We start from the raw sequence: 17480 nt of genomic DNA on the forward strand, positions 1-17480 counted from the left end.
AGCCAAAGATTGGAACCCCGGATGTAATTGTGTGAAAGATGGTATAATTTCACTGCGCTAAGCTCGCACTGTATATAGAAACTGCCAATATTGAAGAATTTAATGCCGGGTTCTCTGAGCGTAATTCGAGCAAGGTCCAGGGGCAAGAATACCAAAATAGCGTCACCAATTATTTATTATGAAACGCACAACAAAGACGAAATGCAGCTGGACTGTTTGCAAACGAATTAGATCACTATTGGACAAACTACAAAATTCAGTAACACAAACAATCAACAAACTAAATCTGATTTTACTGGCGGCAAAATATTTATTGATTTGAAAGCGTTGTTTGCCTCCCCGTTGCTGTTTTATCTTCGGCGTCGTTTGCTAAATCCTGTGAAGAAAACAAAAAAAGGTTACCGAAAAACCGAACTTATCATTCAATCCATAGGAGATTAGGCAAGTCCGATGGCTGGTCTGCACCGGGGCTTAAATGCAGCGTGAAGTGACATGGTCTATTTGCAGTCCCTCTGCAGTTTGTCGCCAGCAAGAGAGGAAGATCTTCGAGGTGGATTCCCCTGTAAAGACGGTTGCCCTCTCTAATAATTTTTTTAAGCTGTTTTAAGCCGTTTGTAGATAACGCCTATTACATAATAGGTTAAATGTTTTCGCGCGTTACTATACGGTTCGTGACAGCATCTGGTTAGATCCATGCTGTTTTACCGCGAAGTCGCCGAACGACAGCTCGCCAAAAAATTTGGAAGTTGCAACGATGTATGAGGTTACGCAACTTGGTCTAATAATTACCACGCGTTCATAGTCTCTCGCGTCGTCCTCTCTCGGCAGTAACGACTTTTATGATATCTCAAGGTGAAGAAAGAAACTATTGTAGAGATAACGGGCAGGTCCTGCATTTCAATACTGATGAACACACACGCCAAGGCATAGTGTTTCGCAACTGAAGCAGCACAAAACAAATTACAGTCTGGTGTGTATGTGTGTCGGGAGGCGGGGGGAAGGAGGGCAGAATTAACAGTTGATGCATGTCATCCTACGATTGACCGAGGCCGCCATTTTGGCCTCAACGTTGCCAAGTGAGGCGATGAATTCTCGTAGCGCGATAGTCGAGTCACAATATTTTGAGTGGTCGCGAGGTATTCTTCGATGGGTCGGAAACTCTTTTAGAGCTAAAACATTCACGAAAAACAGCATTGGCTGCCCTGACTGATTATGAAAAAAAAAAAAAAAACTAACGAGTACAAACAGCAAACATGCCTTTGGCACGTGGAAACCTTCAATTGTTTGTCTTGCCAAAGGAAAAGTCCGGCCAAGAATTAAATGTATATTTCATGATTGTTTACCTTTCTTCTTTTTCGCGCTTCCAAACTTCTTCTTCCACTGCAAGAAACATAACGAAATAGCAAACACAATTCCAGCATGAAAACATGGTTAACGAACAGGCCCAATCACCCTTTTGAAAAACAACAGTCCCCTTCGAGCAAAAGATAAAAACATTTTAAAAAAACCTGAAGTACAAACACGCCCAGAAAAGACTTTTGGCAGATTACCACATAGAAGATGGTAATAAATAATGAAAATGTCTTGTGGCTATCAAATAAGTAATGTGAAATATTGTTTATATAATTTATTTATTGCTGGCGATTGTCATATTGTAATTCGGGTTTCAACCGAATGCAAAAATTTTTGCAGCTTTTTTTGTTAGTTTCATATAAAGATTTCATCGAGCGAAAAACATTTTTTGGCACTTTAAAACAGCCCTAGAAATCCTCGTATTTCTTTTCATTTACTGAAAGGTTTACACAGGGATCAAAATAACGCTGTTAAGTATTTAAATTAATAGCCGTTTTTCTTTACAGACTGCATTTAATTGAACGAACAGTACACTTAACAGTAAGCCAATTTCGATAATTCTATTAAAATTTCCATGGCTCCGAGGCCTCTAGGACAAAAACAAAGTAAATCGCATTGAGGTTAAGGCACGATTAAACACTTTCTTTCCCCCCCGTGATTTTTTTGCCTCCGCGCCTGGTTTGGATGAATACTTTTAAGAGAGTTACTGCAGATAAAGACAGAGACATGTACCATACCTTCGATTTTGATTTCTTACTGCTTGAACTGCAAGACACAATCAAATGGTTAACATTAGAAACGATAAAGTTGACTGCGAGACTTCAACTGACCGTTTCAATTACATGGATTGCCGGTTTTCATTTAATTAAAGGTACGCCTGCGTTACTCATACTACAAAGAGAGAACTGGGCACTAATAATACAAAAAAAGAAACAAATTACCTAGATTTTGTAGAGTATTCACCATTCTGTAACGCAAACAAAAAGAAGTAAATAAAACAACAATATCATTGAACACTCGAACAAGAGCTATTTTAGAATCATTTTAATAATGGCTGAATAAATTACACTTCATGTTACAATGAAGTAGATAGCTCTCCATCCACCCAAACAATCCGTGCGTACGCGTACAGCTTTTTGCATGGTGTGGATCGCTTTATTTTGTCTTCTGAAGAAGCACTAAGCCTGAAACGTTTAGCGAACCAGCTATTTGACACCTTTTAAAGAGCCTTCAGCCTCATATTTTAGTTTAATGTTACAATGTACTGCCACGTAGTTGTTGCAACCTAAAAATGTTGTAACCTGTGTAACTGTTTCAGTCAAGTTCACTCACCCTGTCATCTTCTCCAGCATTTAGCACAGACAAGTCAGCGAATGACGTCAGTTCATCCATGCCTGACTGAGCACGCTCAGATATCTGGGTAATCAATCAAACAGAGTAAAGTCAACTGCATAAAGCACGAACAACATACAGCAATAATACGTTCAACTGGTTTGTTGACAATAATAATATTCAGGTTTTAAAGTTTAGACAACAAACCCTTTTCTTCTTCTTAGCAGGAAGTCGAAGCAGATTTTCCTCTTCATATCTATGAGATAAAAAAGCAAATTGTTATCTGTACAACGTGTATGCGAACCTAGCGATTTGACCTTCTACCTATCCCGGCTCATAATCTGGTGATAATACCTTGAAGCTACAACCAGTTGCAAGAAAACTTGAAACATCGGGAGAAAACTTCTCACCGCACTATCTCGTGTAATCTTTCCCCCTCCCTCCCTTTCCAATGTTGCTAGCTAAGCAATATCATGTACAATACTTAGACGAACAAAACTGAATCAGGGAGCGGGGGGCTAATTGTTATTCTGTAACAAAGTTGTTATTTACGATCCATTTAACTAAGTTTTAAGTATGTAAAGCCATTTTTGCACAACATGTATCAACATTTTTGCAACTACTAGTTGTAGCTGAAAAGAAAAAGAACAAAATTTACCGTGTTCGTTCTTCCTCTTCTTCTTTTTCCTTCTGTTTTCTCCAGCGTGACAAAGTTTCATCCTGACAAAGATTGCAGATGTTTAGTTAGAAGGGATAAATAACAAAATGTTGTGCCAGGCTTAATACGTGTTGATTGAATGAAATTTGAATAAGCAGACATAACACATACCCGAATTTCTTGGGGTGCATCACCGTATTCATCTAGAAACAGAACAAGCCAGTCAAACGTTAGACATCAAGTTACACGTTCTATGTGCAGAAGCAAGACATAGGCTACTTCAAATATGTCGATCCAAAAACTCAAGTGAATTCAATAATAAATGTTGATTGAGCTACAACTAGAAACAACAACAAATAACAAAACTAAACAAAACAACAAAAATACCCCCCGGGGGGGGGGGACTCCCATATAAAAAGGGCTGGGGTGCTCATTGGAAACCCCTCAGAGATACTAAGATCATGTTTGGTGGGTGCGGCTTGAAATTTTTTCACCTCTCAGAGGTACCAATTCTACAGTAAAACAACACACTATCTCCTGTCACATTTTGTTCAGCTCGATACACTAAAAGGAACCGCAAAAGTTCCTGCTGTGGAGCTTTTGAGGCTGAACACCCTAAGAAGTACCAAAACTGCGTTTTTTATCCCCTAAAAGGTGCGACGAGCACCCTGTAATTAATATATGGGATGCCCCGCCACGAAAAATACCTGTATGGCAAACCAGAATATTGCATTACACAATTACGAATATAAGCCCATTCAGATGATACCCAAGGAGTACACAGTAAAATTAAGAATGCAAATTTTGCATTCATTGCCAATAAAGTAGTTCTTTAATTACAGAATGTGGTAGTTAGAGGCTTGTATAGTCAAGGAGCAATTCTCTAAACAAGATGAGAATTATAACAAATTAAGAAATAGTTATCATGTCACCTCTTAAATCATGTAAAAGTGAGCTTGTCAGTACTCTTTTCCTAGCTCTTTCTTCATCTCTCTCTTTTCTAGTCTTCTTATCATCATCCTCATCTGGAAACATTTCCAACAAAATACATTCACAATATGCTCATTACTAAATTATCATTGTTCAGCAGCCTACACAATGCAAGGGCTGTTTTCTGAGACTTTGACTGAGTAGCCATCTATTGCACAGCTGCATACAGGATGTAGCCATTATGCAATAATGTTTACAAGACCTTTCAGTTTAATTTTACAAAGTGATGGACATAGATGTTTAAGTGACACCAGCTGGAGTAAACAAACGTCAACCTTCAAAACTACTAGAATCCCTTCCCAGCATGTCCATTTTGTACAAAACGGGTTGTGACATCTACTTTGTCAAATATGTTCGCTGTTCCTGGAGCCCTCTCTCAGCCACAACAACTATGCATTTTGCAGCTTTCCAACAATGCATTGTTAAACATAGTGAGATTTCTAACACATGTTCTTAAAACTACAGTTTTGTTTGTTGGAAAGTGCACTTCAATTTTGCTGTAAGAGGAGTAGTTGAGTTTTTAAGGTTTGAAGTAGGTTGTAGCAAAAGAATTTTACAAATTTTTCATTGATAAATTTGTGGGACTCACTTGTGGAAAATATTAATAATGAAATAAAATGCTTTTGAGAGCTCACCATAAGGAACAGCAGCAACCTTTGGAGGGACATAGACTTTGGTCTTCTTTGAACCATCTTCTTCATCACTGCTTTCAAAATCTTCGTCATCAGGCTGTAACTCCAAAAAAAAAAAAAAAAAAAAATGCAGACCTTTAACAATTTAATCACCACAGAATCTCGCTATACATTCTGAAAAAGGGCACACTTTTCTGACTAAACGTACTCACTCAAATAATGAATTCTTCGCATGAGCACCAAGCCACCTGTAGTAAGTGTAGGTTTGTCTTTTAGCAGTTAAAAGTTAACAGCTAGTGGTTAGCGATATGCACATACATGTATATAGGTGGGTTAAGCTTTCTTTTAAGAGTGTTCTGTTACATGTACAGTGTTCCTGGTTTTAGTACAGTTTTTATGTTTATTAAATTGTCCAAGGTCACATTTGTGAAAAAGTTCTATCAGCGTGCACTTTACTTCGTCCTGAAGTAGTATTCATCATTTGAGTGAGCAATTTTAACCCTAACACACACATCTCTAAAGGCAGATTAAATAACCAATATTGAACTTGACCAGGTATTGCCTCCTGCTTTGCCCACAGGAGATCTGGGAACACGACTGTAAACTGTCATTTGAAGAAAATATTTTAACTCCCCTTTTAAGTAGATAACCAAAGTAAGCAAGTACATTGTAGATAACCAAATTGTGTGGGGCTCTGCCAATACTCTTGTTCCATCCCAATGTTAAGGGGAATACATGCAAACTTGTGAGACTTTTATTTTGTGTGTGTAGCCTAAAGTCACATACTGTGGATTTTGTTCCTGTCATGTTTTTTGGTTGAATCGTATCCTATGCTTTCTATTAGCATGCAGAATAGTGACATTAAAAAGTGTTTAAAATTAAACCTTTGGCTGTGACCACGTGCATCCCCACACAGGAGGTGACTGTTGGTGAATTTCACTGTACTAACATTGTAATTTGTTAGTTTTACTATCAAGACATAATCTTATGGTTAATCTGTGATTTCAAAATAAACCAGCAAGCAACCCACCTTTGATACCATGTTTTCAGGATTTGGTTTAAACCTTAGGGGATCAATTTCAGCACCTTTATGAAAAAATAAATAAACAAAGATTAATTAAGAAATATTTAGCATTTGAGGAGGCATTTAAAAGTACAAAATCATGTGAATTATGAATTAACTGCACATTGCCTTGTAATAACTAATAACATTTACACTAGGCTATATGACAGTTGGGTATGTAACTTCATGTTGTTTTTAAATCAGCATCAACTGAGGTTTGACCCTGAAGTGAAAGTTTGATGTTGTACTGTAACTCAAGTTAACACTTTTTTATGTCAGCAGGTACTGTAAAAGCCTGTTAAAGTATGTGGCCATGACATTGTACTGGAACTCAAGTCAAGACAGGAGTAAGTCAGCGAGTGAAGCCTTGTATGCAAGTGTGTGACCATAACAGCTATTTGAGAGTAGTTTTACATAGAACTCTTTGTTTTTTAAGCATTCTGAGGAAAATTTTTTTTTTCAAAACTTTTGTTAGCTTTTACACTTGTGAATGTGAAAAGGAAACTGTAAGTTGCTGCTGAAGTAACTCTATGGACAAGGCTTGGAGGGATAGTCTTCTAAGCAATATTTAATTTCACATTCCTGACAGTTTATATACTGTAGGACATATATGTACTTATTTTAATGAGAAATAAACAGACAGTGTAAATGTACCTGATGTCATCCCTGTTGTGGCAGTCTTAATCATTTTATCAATCTGATACTTCATTTTCTGGTCAATGGGTCTCAGTTTCTCCAAAACCTAAATGGAGTGTTATTGAGAGAAATAAAAACATACATGCTGTACATAAGAGATCACATTTACATGCTTTGTACTATTTCTCTCAAGAAGAATAACCCATGAATCCCTACAGACAAGTGTCTCATCATCTATGAAAAGCAAGATTATAAATTATAGATTTTGATGTGGTAAACTGGCAGGCAAAGTTTACCTGAGATAACACTCATCAGCAGGTTGTATTCACACACAGATGTACTTCACTTGAGAGTGAGTAAAGTATGTCTATTTTGTTTTAAGATCTACAAGATCTTCTTTTTTTGTCTCAATTCAAGACTCTTACAGGTCAGATAGTAATTTTTCCAAGTGTTCAGCCAGTTTATACACTGACTACAGCACTTTTTCCATCATAACATCTTGTGATAAATCTGCCAGTCTATACACTGACTACAGCACTTTTTCTATTATAAAGTCTTGTGATAAATCTGGTATTTACCAAGCAAGATGACTGTACTGGGAGAATACAAACATTACATCTTATCAAAGTATTACTCACAGTGCGAACTTCTACTAATCTTTCGGCAGCCGGGTCTTCCTGCCATGGTTTTCCATCAGTTTTTGTTAGCAGGTAGTATGTGAGATCAATAACATAGCTGCAACAAAATGAAGAATAAAAAATAGCACAATACAACTGTGTGTTTGTTGCAGTTGGTGAGATCAATATTTTTCTTTTATGAGTAAATTTCAAACTTCCAGCCAATAGCAATTTACCAGTAATTGTTTATTCAGTAAATTGAAATTTCTGCAGTCAAAGCATGTAACTATTATATCAGCATTTACATACCTTAAAAGCAGATGAAATTTCAGTTCTAAAAAACTAACACCCTGAAAGAAATAGAAATGTTTTTAATCTCAGTCTAACATTTAATAATTGTGTAAGCTAAAAAATTAGCAACAGAAAATACTTCTAGATCTTGGGAATAACAAAAGCTTAGGATTAAGAAATGAATGCCTTCCTTAATTTGTTAATTGTAGTCCAAGTCTGCAATCTTTGAACTCATCACAAATACCCAGGGCATACAGTATAATATAAAGTGAAGTACTAATCTAATGTACCCAAAATGGAATGAAGTCAGTTCAGATATAGTGACATACATGTACATATGTTAATTAAATATAAGTACAAAAAGATCTGAGAAACATTCAGTACAATTCAGTCTTCAAGCATTTTCTTTATTGCTGGTTTGTACTGTCATACCATCAAAAATAAAAATCGCAACCATTCAATAAATTAACCCAAGAATCTGGGATATGATAGATGATTGTTATATGAACAATCTCCCTAAGATTGAGGTCTAGGCAAGTTTCCATTCCCACATTATTTGGAGAAGTGTTTCACCCAAATTTTAGAGCTTTGTATAGAGGCGTCACATTGGTGCCCCTCAGAGGGACACAAACATGGCAGCTAAGTAACAGAAACATCTGTCATTGAGTTTTACCATTTAAACGAAAAGTTATTACTCTTTACTAGAGCTCGGACACATTGAAATTAATACTTCTTCTAGAGCAAAAACTGTTCAGTTTGCAAAAACTTACGCGATGACTCATCTTTTGATCTATGCAAGAGCCTCCTGGGGCTGCCATTTGATGTCATGCAATGCATAAACTTGGAAATTCAAATGCGCTCTATTAAAAAATGAAGAACACTGTCGAGCTTAAATGTTTTAAAACGGCAAGTTATTAGAGACTCTTACATTTTGATCAAACTAAATTTTCAGTAGGATTAGTAATTTTCAATTTTGGAAAATGATGACGTCACAAACTGGCAATAACAACCAAAGAATATTGTTTCAATCTAGGCACGAGGTTACATACATGTGCAGATAGCATGTTCTGAAATGCCAGTACCCAAATTTTTAAAATACAGTTTTTAGGCTTTGTAGTGAGATTTTTAACCACACAATATTTTAAAATTCCTAGTGGAATGTCAGACTCAGTGGTAAAAATACCTAGCACACACAGACCTTTTTCGTTGTTAATGATCCACTTGAAATTTTCTTCATCAAATTCTCTACATGCTGATCTATGTCTGATACCTTATACAAACAAAACAAAAATAATTAGCCTTACCTATTTACAATAAAGTAAAAAATAAATGATAAAAGGAAATGACATTTTGGAGTCATGATGACAACATTTTCAAGTTCAAAAAGATAAGAAATACTCTGTTAGAAAAGGATAAACATGTTACATAATTAATTTCATGCAATGTCGCATAAATAGTTTTGCTCAGATTGAGTCTGATTGGACATTGAGAGATGGTGACAAGCCTCTATACGTCTATTTACAATACATGTTGAATATGTACACTAGGGAAAAACTACAAATTACCCTACTACTTAGAAATTAGGACCCACACCAGTCTACCTGTAGTTCCACATACAATGTCTTTCTGCAATACGCTTTTACAACAAAATAAATGTGATAACCTTTACCTTTTCAACTTAGTATATTATTATCATGTAGATTTGCAACCAGGGCTGTCACTAAGTTTTCAAGCAGCCGTTGCATGTAAGTTATCACCCATAGCAGTGAAATACGTGGCCCACGGCCACGTTCTGAAGGCCCGAAAGGGCCTGAGCATCTAGGGGGGTCTGAGGGCATGCCCCCCCCCCCCCAGAAATTTTTTGAGCATGAAACCCCTAGAAATGCATTTTCCTGCTTTCTAGGGCATGAAAATGGCAATTTTTTAATCAAAAATGCTGATAAAGCAGAGTGATAATATGTTGTAGTACATCATCAGCAAATAGTGAAATAGCATCTTTGTTGCATCAACCTATGCAAGTGGTCCTTATTTCAGTACTGTTTGTTTTTCACAGTGCATAATTTCAAATTCATGCACCTTAATTTACAGAGATCAAATGAATAAAGTTATGAAATATCTCCAACAGACCTGAGTGTTCCTTGTTTAAAAAAAAAAAAATAAATGACAGTCCATAATCAGCAATATGGTTTTATGTTTGCTAACAGGTATAATAATTTGTTATTATGGTCAAATGCATAAAACAGGAGTGAAACCGGAAATAAAAATTATAATAACATCTCTACATTACCAAGCTATCTTACCGTTAGAGGAACTCAAATAAGCTGGATCAGACATTGAACATCTCTTTCCGTTACAGTGGTAATAAGAATGAAATGCTTTACCATTTCTAGAATCGGGAAATTTTTCTTCCACTCTTTGTAGCATAATACTCAGTTCTACAGGCTGCCCACATGTGGCTGAAGTACTTGCAGTACTTGAAGCTGTGATCGCTGGTATTTGTCGACCGCCTCGACCAGCTGTTTTGTGAGCTTCCTCATTTCCATCGGTCCGTTGGGATTTAGACAAAAATCTGTCGATCCCAGGCTGTTTTGATGTGGGTTCTTTTCTCTTATTCATATTAAAACACAACTTTCTCTACACACGTGCGGGACCTAACACGATCGATCAGCCTGGACAACACCCTACATCGGTCGGCGGAATTTCTCAAAAGGCAGGAGCAGCGCATTGCGAGATAAGTTTTGCTGCTTAAAATGGCGTCTAAATGTAATTCACGACGATTAAGCAAACTGAAAGTTCATCTCCAGGGTAAAATATAAATAGTAGAACCAAGGAGGTAAGACACCAAGAAACAGTTATGTTTATTTCAACAGGGAAATGTTTAAAAATAAATTCGGTAAGTGTAGCACGTTCGTACCATCCATCGACATCTTCACCCGTAACATTGAGTGAACTCAGCCATAACAGGTGTTACGGGTTACGGCCCTTAATGACAGCCCTGGCAACCATGTTGATATGCTGTCCATGTTATAAATGGAATGGTAGAGCTGAGCTGGTATTCTGCAGCTAATTAAGCCCTAGTATGTTTCTGTGCACTGAACATGCATGTGTCACCCTTACAGTACTTTAAGTGCACAATAAACAAGAGTTAAACAGTATAAAAACTCATATAGTCATAGGCATACACTATTACAAAGTGTGGTAGTACAGTGTATTCTTTAGCTACAAGCAGCTTTTTCCCTACCGTACGAGCACAGGTCTCTTCGATCCTATTTCACCCGACACCTCATAAAACCACCAAATTAAAGATGTAACATACACTTGAGATTAAACATGTAGGTCTTAATCATGACTCCTATACTTACGCTTTGGTTAAATTTAACCTTTGATTTACTTACTATTCAGCTTAGAAATTAGTCATTTTTTGAATTACCAAAAGTCAACAGTAAACAACTTCTTTTTAATTGTAAAATTTACAATACACGTGCACTCTGTAGTTTTGTTCCTTACCTTTTCCTCCATCTCCCTCATGGCTGATATCACTTCCGGTAAATCTTTTGCTATTATCTAAAGAAAATGTAAGAGACGTTATCAAAACTTTATTCTCTGTATTCTGAAACAAGAGGACAATTGAAATAGTGAAATGTACCGCTTCTGCCGCCACCGCCGCCATCTTGAAATGTACCTCGAAGCCGCGATTCCAAACAACAGCGGCGTGCCTTTAATATCAGAATTGATTTGTGTAAGTGCTAATCGACTATATCGCGCCAGAGTATGTCTGGTGGCCTAATGACGGGGACCGTCACTTGTGCAGTATTTAGCAGCATCTTTGGGGAGGGGCTTGTAGCAAGAGACGATGATCGTCCCTTGATTATTTAGTTCGTCAAGGAACGTAAATAACAAATTGCGTCATCTCGTGTGGTACACGCGTATATCTGCGAGGATGCCGCCGGGGAAAAAATGAAGACAATCAACGGTTTTTTATCGTGATGAGCAGTTTCTATTCCAATTTTAACTCCTTGACAGAAGTGGGAAAGCGAGGATGATGCAAAACAAAAATGAACGCAGTCAGGAGCCCATGAAACAGTGACAGTTTTCAGCTCCTGCGATTTTTGAATATTTCAAAAAAAAAAAAGCTAGTGGAAAAGCAGGCGAAGAACGATCAAGAATTTCCGGAGTAGTTCCGGTTTGTTTGGGTCACGGAAAAGCTCATCCTTTTCCTATACATTAACTGACAACAATTTGCTTGTAGACCTCGTGGATAATTTGTTACGTTTCTTTCTTTCATTTCTGTTCTTAGACTTTGTTTGCGTGGAGCGATCGTCCAAAATTTACTGCAGTGATGGATCGAGCTTTGCGATATACACAACGAGTTCTGGAAAAGGTTTTATTGATGTAAAATTTATCACAGGCAGTTTCTCGGTGTAAAATCAGGTTAACAAAGAGACTTCGTCCCCTGGCCCTACAAAAAGAGAAAAGAGAACCACGCTTTTATTAACTGGGCAAAAGAGATTGGCGAAAACGAGCAAATGCAATGTTTCTGGGGAAAAGTAAAAAGCACCTTCAAGGTATTGCAGTTTGCTTTCAATACTTCCTAACTTAAAGCGCCCAACTATAGGCCTAAGGTTGCTCTAAACAGTTTTCTGCGTTTTTTTAGAACTCCTTCTTTGATCCATAACTGCGACCCTTTATTCGGTTGATCTATAATAATGGTGTCAAAAACAAGGAGCTATTCAAAAAGTAGTAGTGTTTCATTTCTGGGGTGACTAGAGTGTTGGGACATTTTGGGAGACCCTGGGTGTAAGAGTGCGCTGCAGAGGAGGACCGGGCTGCGATGATAGTAACTAGTACATATTCCTTTAACACACTATAAGAGCAAGAAAAGCTAGAGCATTTGAAGCGAGTCTCCTTGTTTTCTTAATAGCCAACAGTTGCCAAGAATCACCATGTCACTTTTTGTTGCGACGCACTGAATTGAGGCGAAATTTTAATTTTATTTTGGAAAGGAACTTCTTTGCATTGTTGTACACTACGTCATTTCAGTTCATTTAGAATCACTTCAGTAATTCAAACTTTTAATTTGTGATCACTTTTATTTTTTGTGTTTTAAACGTTTCTTTACCAGTTGGTTTGTCTAGCGAGACATATTAACATTGACAATGACGAACTTCACTCTAATTGGAATGTAAAGCCACTACGTGAGTAGTTCCAGTAGTTCATCCCTGAAGCCAAAATAATACCGTGAAACAAAAGAAAAACATTAGACCATTTTACAGTTGTCTGCTCAGTGACCTGACTTTTGAATGGCAGCGAGGCTGGAGGTGACCTTGTGTTGATACAGACCTCACTGCTTTTGTTGTGTAAATCAAGTTGTTCTAATGCTAATTAGGTGCATTTACATGACAAAAGCAGTGAGGTCTGTATCAAAGCAAGGTCAACTCCAGCCTCGCTGCCATTCAAAAGCCCGGTCACCAAGCAGACAACTGTAAAATGGTCTATTCTATCGTGATTCTCGCGGCCAATAAGATAAGCGTAGCTACAGCATAACGTTAACCTTACCTATAGTTGCGTTTAACTAAAACAACGAGTCCGAACGTGGGACTCTTTTTTATTATCTAACTGTGGTTAGCATGCCAAAATACAACTTTTTGCCTTGTAAGAGTCGGAATTATGAAGAGAAGTGGTGGGGCAGGGGGGGGGGGGAGTCAGAGCCACTTTAATGTTACTGAAATTTTTTAAACTTTCTGAAAAGTTAAATCTTGACATGCTGATTTCAATTTCGTGATAACAAAATGCAGTGGTCACTGAAATCCTATTTGATTTTAGTTATAAGCACTTAAAGTAAAAATTAAGAGTGTTTTCAACATATCATACCGTTGCCAATCCTCCACTTTCCTTTTGGGAACTGTACAAACTGTATTCCTAACGGTTACTCCACTTCGTCATCTGTCTAACTTACCGTTTTCTTTGGCATCTTGATCCGCCCTTGTCTTCTTTTTGGGAGGCATATTATTCATGTTCACCGAGCAAAAAAGAGCTTGTAACCGTTCTCGACGTTTTTTTGTCCTCGAATTTTCGATGTGTATAAACGTAGTGTGAAAAAGTCTACGCATTGTACTTTTGTGCAATGCAGCTAGCAACAGGTGGCGATGTTATCTTTCACCAAGTAAACGAGGACGTAATACTTTTCTTAAATGATTTAACAACATTCCAAAGTGTCAATCCAGAAAAAAATAACAAGAACAATAAGAAATGCAACAATAATTTTGACGGATTTAATTCAGGATCTCATTAGGGTCAAAAACCTTATAATAAAACTTTCAACCAACAGTAGTTCAAAGCAAGAATAAGTAAGTAGTAAAATATGGCTCCTCTAGATCTGGTGCCGACTAGGAATCATCTTGTCCCTTAGGTGTCACGCATGTAGTGTTTTAAGTGACTTTTACATGCATCCCTGGTTCCCTGCCTTGACGACACATCAACCCTCGGATTAATAGAAACTTAATATCCTTCACGTAATCATGTATGTCGGTCTTTTTTTTTTTGCAGAAAAACAAACAAATTACCCAATCTACGTTATAAATTCAATAGGGTTTTAATTTGCTGTTTTTTTCTAGAAGCTTCCAGAATGTTCGGCACCCTTCTTAAAACGTTTGGAGCCGTCCTTTTAGTTTTGGAAGTGTTCGCTTAACTTCGGACAACTTCGGAGATTATCGTTTACCTTTGAAATCCTTCACTTTCAATTCCTCGATTTGTGAGTTGTCCATTATCGGGGTTTTATCAGGCAAAATGCTAAGCGCTGACGAACCATGCTCCATTTCAGCACGTATAAATCAGTAAGTTTTTTATTGTTAAGATTTTAATATATTTTTTTATTTATATTCGAGTATTTTTAACGTTACTGGTTGTTCCGTAGCTACTTCGCGGTGTTCCGGGAATTTTCTGGGTGTCAGTGGGAGATCTTTCGACGTGTTCCAAGATGCTCTGGGTTTGTTCCAGATATTAAGTGTGGCGCCTTCTCGCCAGGACTACCCTACAACGGCCACGAACTTAAATTCATCAGTTAATTCCAACAGCACCCATCTTTCCGGGCAATAGCCATTATCTGCTCACATCTTAATCCCGACGTGGGGCATTTGAAATTTCATTAGTGTCCGGAGGCCAGGTATTTACATTCCATCGGGATAACCGGATAACCCCGGCGCATTTGGCATCCTTAGCTTGTGATTTTGCTCTTCCGTGGAGAATGTAAACATGAATTTGTTTGCAGGTTTCCTTATCTCTTTAATCACCTGTTGATCAAATATGGATCAAGAGAATTTAACTCTATATTATGTAAAAATTTTAAGATACGGCGATGATCAGTTTCATAAAATCTTTTTTTTTTGTCACAAAAGTATAATACATCTTAAGTCCTCAATGACAATTACTCATTTCCTCATGAGCACTCGAAGAACGCAGTGAGGTCTGTACTTACGACCGATGTCAAGATTCTGCCACACAGGCCGACCAAGCTCGGTTGATAAGATGTTTATCATTATATGGCTCACAAAACAAGAAAACTTCAATTCGGTGTAGCCGGTTTGTAATTATAAGCGCTGCCATTTTGCTTGTGAATTTATGGGATGAAAAATTTGGTCAGAATTATGAGAGTCGAACCCACTGACCGGTATGTTTTCGATTTCTCTAGCTTCTTTTATCGACTATATATATAGAACAAACTTTCTTACATGCGTTTAATATAATTCGCTCTCAATTTCGCATTTAGCTGTTGTTTTGATTGCCTGGTTTGAACTTTCATCAAATTTTGCTCGTTTTATTTTATTTTTTTTTTCTTTTCGTCTTTTGGGCTAACGGTCTTCTATTTAGCATTTTTATTGGAAACAAGCCAAATGATTTTCAACTTTCCCAGTGCGAATGTAAAAGGCAGAGCGATCAAGATGCCGGTTTAGATGGGAAAATCTAGGCTGTGGTCTATATCGATTTTAGCCGATCACATTCGTGAATATGGTAGTTCCGAGTCCTAAGAGACAGGCCATATAACAATTTTTAAAACAAGCTTAACTATTGAAATACACCGTACACAAGAACTGTGCCGTTTCAAAATAGATTGCAGTATTGTCAGGGAGATGTCAAGAAAATATTGTGACCAATGCCAAAATAGGCATAGCCCTTAGCCCATTGAGCTAGCATATTTTTTGGGCATAATTCGAGTATCTGAGTCGCACAATTTCACAAGAGGCACTACTCTAGCGCAGGTATACGATGCTCACGCTCTTTGAAGAATTATAAAAAATTCAGTCTTGGTTTTTGGTGCCTTAGCTACACAGTCATAACCGTCATAACCTGGGGTTTTAGAATAACTGCAACCTCTGTTAGTTTACCCGGCTTATTCAGTAGATCTGGGAATTTTGACTTTCCTAGTTAGTTATTACCAATGACAACTAATCAATAAAATTCAATAAAAATACTATATTCGAAAAACGCACTAATTATTGTAATAATTTGCCACTGAATTATTTTTTCGCTGTTGTTATGTACACAAAGATGTTGTCATTTTTTACTCGGGCTTTCCAAAGGAAACGCCCCAGTTGAAATTCCGGCTTTGTTTTTTTGTTTTTGTTTTTGTTTTCGTTTGTTTTGTTTTTTTACGTTGAATCGCAAATGGCAGTCAAGTCCTTTAGGCGACCTCAGAATGGAATATCAAAGTGTACAGAGTCCTCAAACCTTTCTGGCGAAGAATTTTTCGTTCCTTTAAAAACATCACGATCGGTGCGCTTTCAAGTGAGTTTTGAACACAGATCTTGCCGGGATTTAAAGCAACTTCCTGGACTTTAGAAAACAAAAATGGTAATGTACAGTATTGCCTCGAAGCTGAATTTTTGGAACGACTAGTAAAGCTACGGCCGATAAAATGGCTGCAAAAGTCGTCGGCAAAACAGAGTCAAGCTTTCGCTTTAGCCTGAAGAATAATATGAACATGCTGTAATGCAGCGAAGCCGGCACGTCTGCAAAATTTTGGACATCTTTTTCCTTTTAGAAAAGTTCTTTTTGCCTCATCTTGAATGAAAATGTGTTGTTATTGAGTCTTATTCAGCTACTACAGAATTCCTGTTAAGAACTAAGTGGGAACTAATCTGACACGCTCAAGGCGTAGTCAATCGAGAATAATCGATTGCTCACAGGAAAACATCTTTATCGATCGCTATCGATTAGTAAAAATCGATAACAATCGATAATTCCTGTCTTCAGAACTTTGGCATAATTTTGGCCTAATTCGACTGAATTGGGAGCCGTGTTAGCAGCATATGCCGCTTTTTATATGAACACAATTGGGCCTAAGTCCTTACGATAAGCTAGACGCGCTGCTAAGCAAAACGACATAACATAACGGCCGGAGTGAATGGCATCTTTTCAATATGATATATTTCGCTTTAAATTTATCGCTGCGAAGACGTGTAGTTTTTTCTGGATGAACCTGGGATGGGGCATTTTCCTTCTTTTTTGCCCTCACCCAGGGCTATTTGACCCACTTTAATATTTATCTGGGGAAGATGCAAAGACCCTAGATGTGAAATCTTCAGATTAAACCTAAAAACAACCTTTCTGGGCGAGAAATTCGACGGCAAACCCCACAAATGACTATAGAACCGACCATGAACATTCGAGGTTTTCATTAAAATATCTCGCCGAGTTCACGAGACCGCGTACTGTGACGACGCATGCCACGCGTGCGTCTCATGCTCGACACAGCGGCAATCTTGTGTCTCAGTTCGTTCTTTACTGCGCAAGCGTGGGGAAACGAGCGACTAGACTATCGAGAGTTCCGTTGCAGGATCCATTTTGATTGGTTTTAAAAACGAAAGCAAGAGCCGTAAAACACCAGCAACTCGCGTGTTTGTTTGTCAGCT

The 17480-nt window shown here is 37.6% G+C and overlaps 1 protein-coding gene across 1 annotated transcript; it reads right to left on the minus strand.

The window, feature by feature from the left end:
• Positions 1 to 240: 240 nt before the first annotated feature.
• LOC145465989 (neuroguidin-like) lies at positions 241 to 11305 on the minus strand. Its single transcript, XM_081449777.1, has 17 exons — positions 11219 to 11305; positions 11080 to 11136; positions 8771 to 8842; positions 7591 to 7631; positions 7303 to 7399; positions 6683 to 6770; positions 5996 to 6051; positions 4969 to 5062; positions 4276 to 4368; positions 3515 to 3546; positions 3344 to 3405; positions 2893 to 2941; positions 2686 to 2769; positions 2295 to 2320; positions 2091 to 2118; positions 1344 to 1380; positions 241 to 376 (listed from the first exon to the last, which is right to left on the minus strand). Exons 1-17 carry the CDS (start codon positions 11240 to 11242, stop codon positions 351 to 353), a joined length of 966 nt encoding a protein of 321 aa, XP_081305903.1. The 5' UTR covers positions 11243 to 11305; the 3' UTR covers positions 241 to 350.
• Between the last annotated feature and the right edge of the window lie 6175 nt (positions 11306 to 17480).

The sequence above is a fragment of the Orbicella franksi genome, chromosome 13 (assembly GCF_964199315.1).
Source record: "Orbicella franksi chromosome 13, jaOrbFran1.1, whole genome shotgun sequence".
NCBI lineage: Eukaryota > Metazoa > Cnidaria > Anthozoa > Scleractinia > Merulinidae > Orbicella > Orbicella franksi.